This window comes from Tachypleus tridentatus, chromosome 6 (assembly GCF_004210375.1).
Source record: "Tachypleus tridentatus isolate NWPU-2018 chromosome 6, ASM421037v1, whole genome shotgun sequence".
NCBI classification, from domain to species: domain Eukaryota; kingdom Metazoa; phylum Arthropoda; class Merostomata; order Xiphosura; family Limulidae; genus Tachypleus; species Tachypleus tridentatus.
Window position 1 is genome coordinate 40,231,615 of NC_134830.1, and position 17,964 is coordinate 40,249,578.

Sequence of the window (17,964 nt, forward strand, 5' to 3'; positions counted from 1 at the left end):
TAAATAAAGCAATACAGATAACGAGTTTTGTTGTTTTCTTATAGTTTTCTGTTTTCGCTAGTATGTCTTTAGAACATTGCTTTTGAAAAGTGTCCACGAAACCAGTGTTACATCTGCCACAGTTTTTTGTTTGTTTAGTCGATAGATTGTCTGGGCTTTATTCTGTGTTCGGGCAGACAATGTCCTTCCCTTGTGTGTAGAGTGTATGTAGTGTGCAGTTTTCCCATCATTCTTCTTGTGTGTAGGTTGTGCGCTATGTTCACCTCCACCTTATCCCCACCATCAACCCCTGACAAAAGAAAGAGAGAAAAAGAAATGTCGTGTACTACAGTCTACATGTTTTTGTCAGCATTTGTCATTTTGAATGATAAAATTTAAGATGTGACGTTTTATCCTCAGCTAGAAGGAAAACGTGTGTACCCCGATCTCTGACAGCAAGTGGTAGGTGGTTCTTAGCGTCAGGGGTAGAATCGTTCTCAATTTTCTAGTTATGAGACTGTTTGCTTAGTGGTTTAAGTAAATATTTAAGTAAATAAAAGTGTATTATCAAGTTAAAAAACAAATAGTTCTGTACTATAGTGTACTAAATTGTATAAATTATTTTTTCTGGTGTTCTTATTCGTTCGGATGGTATGAAGAGCTTATTCATGGTGCAATGTTTCGAACTGTTGGTACAGGTCATCAGACCTTGAACTTGAATATATACATACACTTTCAAGCTTAATGAAACTCGTTACATCTACCTAAATTTACCTCTTTCCTAAAACTACATACTTTGTTGTGAGTAAAATATTTCATTGTCTGTGACAGTTAGAATACATAGCTGTCTTGCTTGTTTGTTACTGAAAATCGCACAAAGCTACACGAGAGCTATCTTCACTAGCCATCCCTAATTCAGCAGTGTAAGACTAGAGGGAAGGCAACTAGTCATCACCACCCACAGCCAACTCTAGGGTTACTCTTTTATCAATGAATAGGGAAATTGACCGTTACATTATAACATTTCTACGGCTAAAAGGGCGAGCATGTTTGGTGTGACATAGATTAGAACCCGCGACCCTCAGATTACGAGACGAGCTCCTTAACCACCTGGCCATGCCGGCCTTACCAGCTACTTCGCATCCAGTGCTTTCACAGCACTTTATTCGTTATGGGAAACTATAAAATGTTATGGAGTAAATTGCTGTAATTTTACTGAATTAGAATTTCGAGAGATGCCCAATGTAACTTGTAAGTCCTCGCTGACGTCACACAACCAATAGAAACCACACCCTTTGATCATGTTAATAGCCAATATAGCGCATACGTGCTATCGATTAAAGTACTACGATGTTACCACTATTGAAACTACACGTCTATTTTATATTACGTATTACATAGGCGATAAGAACTTCAAGAGATGGCATTTACCGATTTTAAAGTTTACTGCTATCAAATTTAGACATAATGTTATTCGTATTTCAGCCCTGTAGTGTAGGGCTTTTAAGAACATTATCGTAAAATCTTCGAATTTTCAGCTTAACATAAGTGAATCGCAAAAAAAAAAGAAGCCTGTCCATAGTTGTTTAGTCCTTTCTTTGTTTCCGTGTCACATAATCTTGAGGAAGTGTATCTTGCAATATAATGTATTTTGATCGTACATACCCTATTATATTAGATGTGGCTACATTGTAATTCAACATAAATTCTGACGTTCGCCACTCTCCTGGTGAACTTTGTTGATACTTGATTTTAGTTATAGCAGGATTGTTCACTACAGTCCTCGTAATTGTTCTTTTTTTTTTTAATTCGTACATTTTTTCGTTTCAAAATTACACCTGCAGCTGTAAGGCAATTGCCAAATGCATTGTTGAATTTTTGTTAACTATAAGTTAAAATATTGAAAATAATTACCATTAGTAAACGATCTGTTGTCCTCATAGTTTTCTGGTTTTATCCTCTCTCTTCTAGTATTAGATAGTCATGTTTTGTCAACAGCTCCATTGTCTGTTGACTGTGGTACGTAGCAGGATTTGACAATCAGTCGCACGTTTTTGTTTTTTTTTAAATCAGTCATGTCTGTTTGAACTTCCAAAAAATGTTATATATGTACTCACACACACACATATAAGGATATATACATCCTACTAATAAATAAATGGGCATTCACATCAGAAAAAATAGACGTTATCTTTAAGAGTAAACGATTATCGTTATTATTTAATGGCTCTGCCCTTTATAATAGTTGAGTCGAGTACATGATTACTCATTTTTTTTTTACAAAAATATCCGAGAAAAAAAAAAAAAAAAAACATGGATTAACGACTCCCTAAAAGTTGGATGTCTGGGAAGCTTTCACACGTAATGATCAATAACGAACCACATTTGTTCAATGAAGTTTGTATCCAGTGATGTTTGACGTTTTGTGCCTCTGGTTAAATGAACATTAGCCCATTTTGCTTTGGAACACTGCTTTGTCTAGTGACCTGGTCATTAGCATAGAAAATTTGCTGACATAACAAAACTGATAAGAAACTACATCTATTGATGTTGTTAATAGACATGCAACATTCAATATGGTGAGCACGTACAATTAATCAAGGTAGGTACCTACAATCTTACCAGTGTTGAAACTACAGACCTGTTTTACGTTAAAGATTACACATGTGACAGGAACACCAAAAGAAGATATTCGCTTGCTGAAGTTGTGCCAAACGGTCGGTAGTGACCATCCATTTAGATGCTTTCAACTACCCAAATGGCGTTCCACAACATACTACCTTGTTTTATCGCATCTTTCACACAAATGAAAGAAAGTTTCTAAGAGGATAGTGGTAAAACACAAGTACATCGAATGTCCAAGAATTGTGCATATCTGAACTCGTCGGACTAACAGAAATAAGGGTGTAATAACATCTGCAATCGACGTATGGCATTGCCAGGAGGGAAGACCCCCCCACAGTGGCACACTGGTATTCTGTAAACTTCCAACGCTAGAAACCAGGTTTCGATCCCCGTGGTAAGCAGAAAATATCTAGTCCAATGAGTAGCTTTGTATTTAATTACAAAAAAATAAAAAAAATGAGTAGTGGCTTTCTTATAGTTATTTTTCTATTGTAGCTCATGCTACAGAAATAACTTTTGATAGTATTGGGAAAAATCTACATTTGTATTGTAACAGTATCAGTTGTGTTACGTGAGTAACACTCCTTACAACACAACTGTTAGTTGTGCCCACATAGACCATACAGAAACTATTGTTTTTCCAATGAGATTGAAACTACATTGTCACTCTACTCCCTGTTCAGTGCGATACTGCGAGTGACCTGGCGCTTTCCCATAAACGTTAATTGTCCTCCTTCCTTCCTACTAAGTAACTTGTCGAGAAATTTAATTCTCAGGATACTTTCGTTCGTGGCATGGCAGCCTGTATCCTGTGGTTTATACCGAGATATATTTGTGTTAAAACGTTGGAGTTATTTGCACTTGAGTGTAGTATATAAACATACTGCGTGTTTCCTACTATAGTAGCTAAATTAAAGGTACTGGATCAACGTAACACCATCCAGTGATGATGCTAAACTCCACAGTTACATTAATTCATATCAAAGACACGACTTATTTACTAGCTGTCCGTGGTTTTGCTTGCTGAAACTATTCTTCTGTTAAATCTAAGACTCCTATTACCATTCTGGTTTTAATTTGTGATTTTGTTTATCTGTCTTATCCGTGTTTCTTGAACTAGGTTTTCTACGATAATTCTGCCACACGAGTGGAGTAACGAGAAATAATTTTTAACACTCCTGAAACTGAAATCCACACCTGAGGATACGGCCAATCAAAGATTGCATAAGCCTCTACGTCATAGATTCTGCATCTGATAAAAGAAAAAGAAATCTTTAACGCATAATATACAACCATTGGAATGTTTTATAATACTGAATAATGAATTGGACGAAATATCGTAACATTATTTACATACTCAAATTAATGTAGGTTAGTATATGTGGAAGTAAAACGGACTCGAAACCCCAAAAACGTATACGATAATCTAAGCCTTTTTGTTTAGTGTAATGGGAAGTTTGATTTGTGCAGTTTTGGTTTCAGTTTTAGCCTATTATAACAGTTAAAATGATTAAATCGATAATTTTACTTCAATCTCGATTACCAGATATTAGACACATATGACTTGTTCTCTTGTTGGTTACTGTGAAACTTTATTCGTGTGCTAATCACACAACAAACGCCAGTGTCGTGCGTCACACAGTTTCTCGGGTCAAAGTACCTGTTCACGCTGAGTCATTGACGCATAACTCATCGCGTAGCAACAGCGTCTTTAAAAGTAACATCAAACAGATTCCCAAGACAGAGTAGTATTTACAGAAAATGCATGAAAAATAAGCACGTGACAAACATTAATTGTCATTTATCTGTTATTATTACTTCTATTGACAGCCCTTCTGTCTGGTGACTCAAGCTTGATACTTTATAAGCTAAAATTAAAGGTTTAGATGTCTTCGGTCAGCACAACGAAGACAGCCCATTTTAATGGTTTGTGCTAAAACTAGCCATACAAATTTGTGACGATGACAGAAACTGCTATAGTCAGCTTCAAGTTCAGACAACTAGGAGAAGTTTTTGGTGACCAGTACAACTGAAAAACGGATACTGGAAATACTTATGTATATAAAAGTAAGAATACTGGAAATACCGTATGTACACAAAAACTAAAAATACTGTCTACATAATAACTAAGAACATTGGGCATATCACGTATGTGTTTTCTTATAGCCAAGCAACATCGGGCTATCTGCTGGGTCCACCGGGAGGAGTCAAACCCCTGATTTTAGCGTTGTCAATCCATAGACTTACCGCTGTACCAGCGGGGGACCATATAATGTGTATTAATAAGTAAACAAAAATCATTTTCAGATATTTAACATCCTTCTGTAATGCGTCCCCCAGTGGCACAGCGAAATGCCTGCGGACTAACGACGCTAGAATCCATGCTTCGATACCCGTGGTGGGCAGAGCATAGATAGTCCATTGTGTAGTTTTGTGCCTAATTTCAAAAACAGAAACAAGAAAACGAAACGAACATAGTATAATGCAACGAATTATAACGCACGTTTAAAAATAATTGCACCGTAGGGACATGGCTGATAAATGTTATAATTTTATCTCAGCTCAAGCAGTGTTGTTTTAAATATCTGACAACAGAGGTAATTTAGGTCTTCTTTAAATGTCTGACAACAGAGGTAATTTAGGTCTTTAAATGTCTGATAACAGAGGTAATTAAGGTATGCTTTAATTGTCTGACAACAGAGGTAATTTAAGTCTTCTTTAAATATCTGATAACAGACGTAACTTGGGTATGCTTTTCTCTTTACTATTTTCTAGTTAACACTTGTTCTTCTTCCCATTTTTATTCTGAATGGTATTTAAGAAGGACATTTTTGATTTTGGATGCTTGTAAATAAACATGGGATTAAATAAATTTGCTCTAATGGAACTTCGTTAGCGCAATATTTTGGAACCAGACAGAATTTTGTGGAAATGTTGATCGATAGGTGTGAATGCACTGACTTTTGTTTAAGCCATATAATCGGTCAAGTTCCTATGCATTCTTAATTTATACCTTATGGGTAAAATACGTTGTAGCAAAGTTCAGCTGGGTAACACTCCAGAGGGATACAATGAATAAAACCACAAAAGTGGAGCAGTGTTCGTTTTCTTTAGAAAGTGTACTCAAACATAACTGAGTGTGAAAATTAGCATTAAAGTTTCTCTTTAATTGAATGTCCCCCTGGTAGATCAGTGGCAAATGTCAGGACTTACAACGCTTAAAATCCTTGGTGGACAGAACACAGATATCTCATACAACAATAAAAATATAAGTTAAATTTTGCTTCTAAAATCGTGTATTTGCAAGTTAAATCGTTTGAATAATTGTAGACAAATCGTAAATAATGAATGATTTTTAAGCGGGGTCGCTAATAACGTACTAGTATACCAGTTTAGAAATTTTAAACTGAACAATTTCCCTGTGTTGCTTTTAATTCAGTTAAAAAAAAGAACTGGTCAGTAGCTTGATTGACCCTTTGACCATACTCTTCTAATATCATCCTCCGACTTAAACAGATGTTTTATTTCTGGGCGGTTTTTGTGCGTTAACATGCCTCAAATTCTAAAGCGGTTGTTGTTGTTTTCATCAATGTGTATTAAAACATGGGTTTTCAATCAAAGACCGTTACCGATTACTGTAAACAGAATTAATAAAACATTTATGAGTACTCGGGAGAAATTTGTTTCAAAAAACCGGAATAAGTGGAGTTGCAGAATTTTTGGAAACAACGTACTGTTAGTTTCGAAATAGTTCTTGTTGATTCTTCATTTTTAAATCAAATGTTAGATATTATTTATTTATGTTATTTTTAAATAACAAAAACTCAGATAAGTTTGTCGTACAAAGATACTCTTTGTAGATTGTTTCTAACAATAGCTGAAAACATTACCTTGATAATATAGTATAGTACAACCACATACGATACCCTTTATTTTAGTTTCTCAGAATTTTTGTGCAAGTTTTCACAAAGGGCAAACTGCGCATAGTTGTCCCTAACTTGGAACTAGTGGATTAGAGGGAATCAACTAATCAACAGCACCAACCACCAATTATTACAGGAACTTGACTATCATTTTTTATAGTGCACCCAAAAAACACCCCACACCTTCCCATCTTCGTCACCGAACACACTCTCCCATTCAGCCACGGAGACGTTGTAATCGTCTGGCAAATTCCACTATTCGTTGGTAACAAGAGTATACCAAGAGTTGGCGGTAGGTGGTGTTGACTATCTGCTTTCTTTCTAGTCTATCACAATTAAATTAGGGACGTCTAGTGCAGATAGTCCCGTTGTAGCTTTGCTTGATATTCAAAGCAAACCAATTCCCCGTTACCTATTAAGCCCCACCCAACCCCGCCCCACGTTGTTAGATGGACTATCAGAAGTACTCCGAGCAAGCGCAGCATTTATTTCGTTTCTTCCATGAAGATGACAGGGTGAAGTTAGTGGGTATCATTCATTAGTACTAAGGCAGTGATGACAAGTAAGAAACTTCATAATAACAAGAAAATAAACCCATAAAGAGTTTTAAATTCTCTCTGATGCATAATCCAGACCCCCTGAAAATATCGTGGTGATCAAATTTCTGGAAGCTTGAGGCATTTTTGCCATGGAAAAAACAGACACAAATCGCTTGATAGTACAGAACACTCATTACTTCTAATATATATGATGCTTTAACTGCAAGCGTCTGTAATTAAACCACTGCTGTTAATGACATATAATGTTAGATCACATAAGAATGATCGGTCGTTTAGCCCTATTATTGGTATAGCGTGCTAGTGAATGTTCGTTTACTTGTATATCATTAGCAAATGTAATAGCTATAAATTTTAAGTGAAACAGTTGCCTTAAACATGTGGAACTTACAGAGTAAATTATAAATATTAAACCTTATAAAGTGTATAAAATCCTGGTCAGCTGATGAGTATAGTTATCAGCGTAAATCTCTCTGAACCAGAGTTTGTGCACAAACCAGTGAAAGATCTATCAGTTTCCTTCAGTGGTATCGATTTGAATTTCGTATTTATTGCAAAGCTGTTGCAACTATTCACCACCGCTATCCCTAACTTTAAAATACTGACCATAAGGAAAGCAATCTGTCAGAAAATCTTTAGCACTGCCTCCATGGATGATAAGAGATTGACTGTCACTCTTATAATGCACTCACAGCTTAAATTAGTGGAGGGGGTGTTTTGTGGCATCTCCAGCTCTGAAATTCAAAGCACTACCACATGGATGAACAAGTGTGCCACCTTCACAGACTGGAACATGACCTAAGTCTTATCATTGTAGTGTGTTTTAATAACAAAAAGACAAACAATTACAAAGCTCAACTAAATTGTAAATAAAGTGTATATAACAATGTGGCATCAAACCGTTAAACAATGAAAAAAAAAAGGTTTAACTAAATTAATTTCAAATATATTAAAAGTGTATAGAATATGATTCTATAACATATACTAAGAAGTAAATACACACAAACACATCATATTTTACTATTAATACAATATCATACATGTAAACTAAGAAAAGCATAAATGTCATATAATGCCAGTAAAGTTGTAAATAGCCTGTTACACTGTTTACACCAATTAGCATAAAAATGGGGTGAAGTTAAAAAGGGTGAGATGTTATACTGTATTATGTGAGTGTGTGTGTTTTCTTATGGCAAAGCCACATCAGGCTTTCTGCTGAGCTCAACGAGGAGAATTGAACCCCTGACTTTAGCATTGTAAATCCATAGACTTATCGCTGTACCAGCGGGGACGTACTGTATTATAAAGGAGCAAAATAACATTTTCTGGACATTAGTGGAAAGATATGTTTGGGATAAAATGAAATGGGAGTAAAAGTGGGCCTTGAAAACTATCTCATTACAGGCATTATAGATGTCACATTTTATGTTACACAGTTCTGGATGCATTATATAGGTATTGTATACATGTATATCAGGTCATTAGTTACCAACCAGGTTAAATATTGGTTGAGCAGATATATTTTATATATATTGGAGCCAAAAAGAGAAAATGTATGAACATATCCTTACACAAGACTTGCATGCCATGATTTAATTGTCTGTTTCTGACTTTTTCTATATTTCAGAAGTAAATTAAAGCAAAAAAGTGAATATTTCAAACAAAATTTATTAAAACTTTTTAATAAAGTAACTAATAAACATTCACATATACATGTTTACATACACATGTCTGCATATATATAAATGCCTCTAGATTTTTCATATTTCTTTTTTAGAGGTTTATTTTTTGTAATGTTTTATGAAAGCTGTTATCTGCAATTATAAGTAGCCAGAGGGCTACTTGATAACTGGAGATTCTATCAAGATATTAATTACAGAGTTGTACTAAATCTTACACTGAGTCAGTATTAAATGAAATAAAGAAACTAGATACAAAGTGAAAAACAAAATACATAATCTTTTTTATGCTAGTTAGAAACAAACAAAACGTTTATACTAACAGTCAGCGGGTAAAGAAACAGCCTTATGTTAAAAAGTTAAATCAATAAAAATTATTATCAGAAGAACTTGTTTTTAAAGTTCCTACTTATAGCCATTAATCTATGGCTAAGTAGAATCAATACTTTACATTACTGTAATTCTGTAATGTTATAAAATATTTTCAAATTCAAGATTAGCTTGTTGTTTCCTTGGAACATTGCATTGGACTATCACTAGCAGCTAACTTACAGCAAGTCATCAATTAGGCTTGCAAAAATTAATGAAATAGCCAGTGCCAAAGGAAATACAGCGTGGTATGATCTGTCATGCCCATACGTGGTCTGCTGCTTACTCTGACTATACCACACAAAATGTTTTTGCAGAACCCCTGAATATATCATATGAAATCTTGGGGTTCCACAGAACAGTTTAGGAACTGTATTGCCTGAAATACCATTACTGTTGACATTTTTACACACATTGAACCATTAGTGGATCCTCCTTACGTATGGCTTGTAATGATAACATTGAAATGATCTTAAATCCACCATGGTTTCCAGGATCTGTACATTTAACAAATGGACCAGCTCTCATCATCTAATGAACTGTCTAGGTTTACATTTTGCATCATACATGCTGGATAAATATCATCACAGGAGTCCATTAGGGAAATGAATTTTATACCATACAAATATTGTTTAAAGAGTTACAAAAGAGAGTAAAGTCAGTTACTTCTTCATCGTATAGTATGTGCAAATAAGACTTGTGAGCATACACATTTACTAGTTGTATTTCATCCTGAAACTGTGATGAAACTGCCCCAATTCCACTTTTGCTGGCATCTGGCAGGAATTATAGATATTCAACACTACAGTTTCTAATAAAGCCCACTTTTGGGATTGGACTATGTACTGGAATTCCTCATGCTATTTAAAGTATGTTTCCACCTTATTAAACATCATAATTGTGAGGCTTTCTTCCAGTCAGACTGGACTCTTGTTGTTTATGGAGTACGTCTTGGGTCATTGTTTGACAATGTTCTTTCTTCTTGTTCACATTAACATTATTTATAGGGATGTAGTTAGTAAATTAGTAAAGTTTTGTGTTGGGTTGTTATAGAATCACTTGGGTCAGTTGGACAAATATTTTATTAATGACCTTTAGTTATAGTAAGTAAGATAATGCATTTGTGTTATCAAACCTTTTATCTCATGTTTCATACAGATTGGAATTAACTCAGTAACTTGGCTGAGAAAAGTATATTGGCTTAGCTGTGGATTAGCCATTCAAACCATCAAAGCAGCCTTCTGTTGCTAGTAGTAAAGCTAATATAATTTTTGGGTATAATTGTAGAAAAAATCATAAGTTAAAAAATAACTAGCTTTTTGTACAAAGCAATGCTTATACTTTAATTGGACTACTACCAAACATGAAGGCATTATTTTGTGATAGTCAATCCCACTATTCAATGGGGAAAATAACGCAAGAATTGGCTGTGGATCATGATGATTAACTGCCTTTCCTCTAGTCTTTCACTGCTAAATTATGGACGGATAGTGCAGCTAGCCCTCGTGTAGCTTTGGCGAAATTCAAACCAAACTTACAATACTGCTAACCGTTATGGTTTTCTTGTCTAACAGAGGATACTGACTTATTGGAAAAGGTTCACAAGAGGGATTTTAGGATGGTTCCAGGGATGGAAGGATTATTGAATGGAATGGATTGAGATTTCTTATTTTGTACTGAGAAAAGAAGTAAGAGGTGACCATAATGACATTGCAACATGTTCTACTGGGTCGATAGGATAAAGACCTATTATTTCTTTGTGCTGTGTTTTGTTGAAGTTAACAGAACAAGAGTATGCAAGTTTAACTTTGAAAATAAAATACAAGCAAGGTCACAAATGAAAGTTTTAACAAGGTGATTGACTTACGGAATGAGATTCTCTCAACAGACCAGTACTTCACAAGAGGTTATGAGTGGAATTGATAATTTTATGAAAGGTAAACGGTAGTCATGTTGCTTGTTGATTATTTTTTTTCTCTCCAGTGATAGGAGTGCTATTACAACCTTGAAGAACCAAATCCCTTCTTGTTGTGGGTATGTTGTGTTATTTAACGTAATATTTAGGAGCTTTAATAACGTTCAATGTAATTGCAGTGATTAAACATATTTTTGGTTGTTCTTTATCTCTTGTCTCCATCCACATTTTCTATAGAGTTAGTAATAAATATTTGTGAAACTACCCTCCCTCCCACACACACACACACTTGAAGAGTTCTTCCTTGCATCTACACATTGTTGCATAATTGTTTTTATAGCAGTAACATTAATGTGTACATAGTATATCTGTATGATGTTCTGCTGAAGATAAGTTACATGACATATTTGCATCCTTGTTTAATGTTATTATTTTTCAGATGATCCAGTTTTCCAAAATCAAGACAGCAATTCACCTCTGATGCATTGCATTAATCGATCTCTCCCAGATGTAGTCCAAACGCCACTCATCCAATCTCGTACGAGATCACAGTCCATAAACTTCCCATTAGATGAGTGGATACAAGAAACTGGAAGTATTTTGAGAGAATTGAGTGAAAACTTTGAAGGAAACAGACACGAGGTAGGTCATAGTAAAAAACCGTGGTTTAGTTATGTAAATCCTAAGGTAATATCTGTTTTCTTTGTAAACGATTAAATGTTTTGCATATCTTTACCATTTCTGCTAATCTTCTTAAAAATATGCTACTCATAAATATTTTTTGATAGTTGCTCTCAGAATAAGGCATTTATAAGTATATCTATATCACTTTTTGCCTTTTATTTTGGTACCTGTTTCAGATTTGATAACAGTTCTCTTCTGGAGGTAGTGGTTTTTCTTTTACGTGTTTGATCATCATCACTGTTTAGTTTTCTGATGGTAGCTCACTCTGATAAACGTATAAGGACAATATCGATAATTTTATCTTTAGGTTCTTAAATCTAACAGTTACTAAGCATTATAGAAAGTAATACTTATTTTAATACATTTTATTACCTGGTAACCTTTTTAAGTGTTTGAGGTATTACTAATTTTGAATGCATGAATGTTTGTCACAAATTCATCATCTTAAGATCTAATTACAGTTTTATTTCTGAGCTTATTAATTCTTCCTATTTTCATGGCTCACAGTAGTTTTATTTTTCATGTTTTTTTTTAAATGATAATCAGTGGTGAAATTCTCCTTAAAGAAGGTGCTTGATATAGAATTCCATAGAGAACCGATATGGAGTCCCTGTGAATACAAGTTGAATTCCACCCCTTGTGATAATAATTTTTCTATATGCTCATATAATCTGTTTTTCTTAAATTTAATTATAATGTGGGTACTCTTTCTGTTTATGAGGTTTTAACTTAATTCGCCGATGTTCCTTTTTATACGTTTAACTTGATTCATAGGTCTCACAGCCCAAAACTTAAACATAACAAAAAGGTACCAATTATCAAACACTCGGAACACTTAATACCAGTTAGTTCCATCTCTTCAACAAGATTTTGGCCACATATCCAAGAGGTTAACTTAAAATATCTCCAGTTTCAACATATCCATCAAGCAGCTCTTTATCTTCATGACGTGATCAATCTTTGACCCTGTCTCAACTACTTACTCGTAAGATTTCACATATAGCTTTCTCATTTCTGTTTCGACATTTGATGGGAATTGAGATTAATAATGCTTCTTATTAGCAGATAAACTTTTTATTTTAATATGGCATATAAGTGTTTATAGTTTGAGTAACAAGCAAGAAACCATCTGGCTTGATATCGAGTTTTGATTGGCATGCTGTTGTAGCAAATTATACACCAGTCGTCTCAAACCTTCAGTTTATTTATTTTTGTTATACATTTAGTAATGGTTGATTAACCTTTATGCAATTAACACTTTATATGTTTTATATGTACAGCCAGTTTCAATTCCCCCTTGGGTGAACCGTATTCTTTCCTGGTCACAGAATAGAAACAGAAGACAAGATGTAGTGAGACGTCGACCACGGTTTCACTCCTCCAGTGAAGGCTCTTCGGTGGATGTGTGACCGTTAACTTCCCCTAAGTATGCAACCATTGATCTCCTGTATATAAAATCATATTTTTTTACAGTTTAAAAATAACTAGCTCACGTTTGGTAGTGTGAAGTATTAGACTGGTGTGAAAACTACATCCATTCTCACTGTAAAATGTTTTGAAAAGTGAGAACCAAACATTAGGTTGGTGCTGTTCGCTGTGAAGAGGTTGTGATGTCTCATTGGATAGAAGCTCATTCGTCGTTGCCAAAGATTTGTTATACATTATTTGCTAAACTGAAATATTATTTCATCAAGCAACTGAAATCGAACTTAAGTGTTAATTCACTGTTACCAAAGGCAATATGCAAAGAAGAAAAATACAGTGAAAGTATTCCAAGAATATTGTTTTAGCAATTTGCATACTTAAGAGCTATTTCATGGCAGTGACTGTCACATACAGAAAATTTCATAGAATATTAAAAGTTATTGAATACCTTTTTTGTCTAATTGTAGTTATTGTAAATATGTTTCAGCTGTTGTTAAAGTTGACTGTCTTTAACTGAAAAGCCAACATCTCAGTATGTTTTTGATGCTAACGACCTCGTTTCAAAATTACCAAAGCAATTTAAAAGGCTTTAGAAAAAAAATAAAAGCATTGATTATAATGCATCATTTGTTTGAAAGTTTTTCCCTTTTTTTTACATTTGTGAATGTATATTGTAATTAGACATTTAGTATGTGACTTGTAAATAGTTAGTTTTTTATATATGCATATATATATATTCTTTAAACAAAACAAAACCGTCATTTTAGCATAAGTGTGAAATCACCCAGTGAAACATCAAAATGCTTCATGTCTATTTTCTCCTATTGTATACATAACTGATTTACTATTTCCACTGTTAGTTTTAAAATATCAAATATTTGAATCTATGTTAGGAACAGTAATGTTTTCTTCGTAGTTTATCTCTATTTTATGAAATAGAACTCAAAATGCTTTATTAAATTTCCAATCATAAAAAGTTTTCCTGTTTATCAGTGATGTAGTTAGTCCACATGGCAAAACACATGACCAGTTGAACATTTTCTGATTACCTCCTGTGAATTTTTTTTTGTTGTAGTTGTTCTATATAGTTAAGTATTTGGAAGTTATTTTATGTTTAGTGTAACTTTACATGTAGAGATTCAAGTTATTATTGGTGTCAAAGATTAGCATAACGTGAAATTAGAATTACCATTTTGCACAAAAAATGGTATAATACAGTTTCTTACAGAAAAATTCAGTGGAAGTGATTTTTCTATCTTGCACATCTCCACAACTTGTATGTTTATTTTTATTTGCCAGTAAATATAAATTGCTACAATCAAATTCTTATTATAATGAAATGTTTTTTCTTTCTTCAGATTTTACTGTACATTCAAATTTAATCACATTTACCTAATAATATTCCAATTTTATTTTGTTTTGCAAATTGAATATTTTGGTTACTTAGTTGGTAAGACATTTTAGCTTTAACATAAAGCTTAGGTTGATTCGAATTTTTCCTTAACCTTTAATTTCTTTCATAGAATAGGTATATATAAAAAACAAAGATACGTTTTTTACCTTTCTACACTATTAATGTATTTTTGTAAATCAAAAAAATAGTGAAGTGCATACTTAACATTATATAAATTTAATAACTTTATATAATTTAACCTAAATTATGAAAACTTGGTTATATAGAAACTGGGACTAAACTGAAATTATGCATATGCAGTTGCTTTAGAAGGGATAGAAACATCTCCAGAATTTTTTTTTTAATTTTAACTCCTGGAAATAGTGTGAAAACACATTCCTTTATAAAACAGCTATATCACAACTGAGTAATAAAGTGCTCTCCCCTCCCTCCCCATGAGTATCAAAATCCAATTTTTAGGGTTCTCAGCATAAAGACTTTACTGCTCGTGGCTGAGAGTTCGAGTTTATTCACTGGTGGGATTCAAATGTACAACCTGCAAGTAGAGTAAGAGTCGAGCTCCCAAACTGCCAGGTCATGCTAGGCTCCCAGAATATAGTTATTTGCTGATTTTAGTAATTATTTAGACGTAGGCCATCCAGTTACTCTTTAAACAAAATAAAAGTACACCTGAATTTTAAATAACACTGACGCTCAAACAAACCTTATATTTTATTGTCACCTGGTTTTAAAGCTCAGAACTATTTTGTCTCGTATATTAAAACTTAAAACTGAACTAAACACAGACCAGTTTCAAGGAATATCAGTTTGTATGTCTCATTCCATTTTTCTCTCTTTCAACTGTTTTATAGTTTTGCACTTTTTTGCCTTTTGAAATACTGTAAATTATTTGCTTACATGTGGGCACTGTTATTTGATATTGTTATGGTATTATCATTCAAGGAAACAGTGTTAAGTTTGTTTGTAATTAAGCACAAAGCTACACAATGGACTATTTGTGTTCTGCCTACTACAAGGATCCAAGTCCAGATTTTAGCATTGTAAGTCTACAGACATACCATTGTGCCACTGGGAAGGGGCATACAATAAAAACTTTCATACTCTGTACCCTAGAATTTACATGTATGACAATGAAAAGTGCTTAAGATGGTTGGATAAACAAAAAATGTTAAATCACGTACCTTACAATATATAGGATAAATTTTGTTTACATTCTCTGCTTTTAAACATGTTTCACCTCTCTTGGATGTGTAATTCTTTAAAAAATAACTAGATATTTTAGTCTCAATATTTAGTTTCCTGTTTCTTGTTTGTTTTTTTTAAGTTGAACCTATTTTCAATGATCTCATATGTTGTGATATGTGAACGATTTAGTCAAAGCATAAACACCTTAGTTAGAGATACATTTTGTGATTTTTCCAACATGGTGGTGTAAATGACATGGTGATGTAAACTGTGACACTAAACTTCAAAAAATAAAATGGAGTGAACTTTAACCTCTACGATTAATATTTTTTTAAGTTTTCAGTAACTTCATTTAGCTAAACAATATTATGTGTATGTTTTCATGATCAAATTTTGTCAGTCATATATTTATTAACTTCACAAGAAATGGTATTACACTCAAATACATAAATATATCAAAATCATATAATATGGATGCTAAAAACCTCTCTTGCAGGTACTTAACCAGATCATTTCCATATTTGATTTCAGTATTAACTTTTGTTAACTAAACACTTTCACGAAACTCTGAAAGGATAAATAGTGTCAATGAATCATAAGGAAGGGATTTGTTTTGGGTTTCTTAAAACCAAACACCTTAATTCCAGACATAATGCTTTACGCCATCTGAACTTTGGTGGCATTTAGATAGAGCAATCGATCACTGTGTAATGCATGATTTTTATTAGTTGAACTGTGAATCATTGAAGTAATGCACGATTCTATTAGGTGAACTATGAATTATATATGAAATAATAAGATACCACTTCATTAATTATTTCTATTACTCATTTTCACCATAAAAAAATTAGTAACAGTGATCATGACCAAATCTCTCTACCATGGCACTGAGAAGGTTATCTCAGTACTAGAAAGACAGACACTAATGCTTAAAAACAAAAAAGCTGGTAAGCTGTAAAATATGCATGATAATTGTTTTTATTAGTTAAAAAAACGTGAAATTCTGAGCTGTATAATTCATTACCAGAAACGTATTATTGCAATGCACTTACCTACTAGTTAGGAATATATTGTGCCATAAAAGGCTGTTGGGAATAAAGGGAAAATACTGATGTACAATTAGATGAAGAAGAGTGAAGTGTGTGAAACAAATAAAATACATTCATATGGTTCTAATATGTATAAGTATTTTTTTTACCAATGCTTCATTCTAAACTGATATTTGTAATAGAATATTATGCAATTTTTTCACTGTTGTTTTTTTCTACTATTTTTATGAGAGAAACAATGCTAGAAGCTGTGTAAGATTTGTTTCTATCCGTTTTTCGAATAAAACAAATTTCAGCTACTACATCCTAAAGGCTTAGGAGAAACATAAAATTAATGCTTTATTATAGCTTTGATAAAAGTAGCAAAAAATGTATTTGGAGTAAACAATGATAAAGGTAACTGTGTGAACCTTTTTTGCAATGAAAATTAATTTGCGTTTTGTTTCTTCACAAGGAGAATATAAACGTGTTGTTACCGATAAGAATATTAAAAATGTTTTGTAAATGCTGTGTATGTTTTCTTACAATTTACATTTGACTTTGTAATAAAAGTATCACGAGTTATTCAATAGCAGTGTATCTGTTTTTATTAAACTTTACATTGTGTAAAAAGTTATTGAATGCACTTTAAATCCTCAAGTCACTTGAGGATATTACTTATTAATGGAACTTAAAAATAATCCTTAATAATCAGTTCTAAGTGATTATAAAGAGTACAGACAATAAAACCGACAATGATGTTTATGTTTAATTAATCATTCATCGTTCACCATTGTTATGGTAAGTCTATGCAATTATCGTAGGACTAATTATTAATTGTTAATAACTACCAGTAATAGTAACTAATTAACAATTAGACCGAAATGATCGTATGTGCTACTAACCTAACAACGCTTGCAATCCAATTGTCAAAACCTTACCACAAGCACTTAAAATAATTTATAAACAGTATACGTAAGCCCTGTGTGTATCTATAGAACGTGTTTATATCATCTTATGTTTTAAAAAAAAAGAAAACTGCTCACCATCTATACTTTTGCTGATTTGTTTTTTTTTACTGTATGAATGCAACTGGTTGTAATTTACGATATCCTCTGTCACGTATTTTAACTTCAATCTTTCTTTAATTGTGCAGTGTACCTACTAGGGTATTGTGGTTT

At 33.2% G+C, this 17,964-nt stretch overlaps 1 protein-coding gene across 1 annotated transcript in view; it reads left to right on the top strand.

Annotated features, from left to right (window-relative positions):
• The window catches only part of LOC143252296 (uncharacterized), a 33,192-nt gene extending 15,824 nt beyond the window's left edge, over positions 1-17,368 (top strand). The window contains exons 2-3 of the mRNA XM_076504208.1: positions 11,487-11,689; positions 13,012-17,368. Of these exons, the coding sequence (XP_076360323.1) occupies positions 11,487-11,689; positions 13,012-13,140 (332 nt within the window). The 3' untranslated portion in view covers positions 13,141-17,368. The remainder of the gene's footprint in view (positions 1-11,486; positions 11,690-13,011) is intronic.
• Positions 17,369-17,964: the final 596 nt, after the last annotated feature.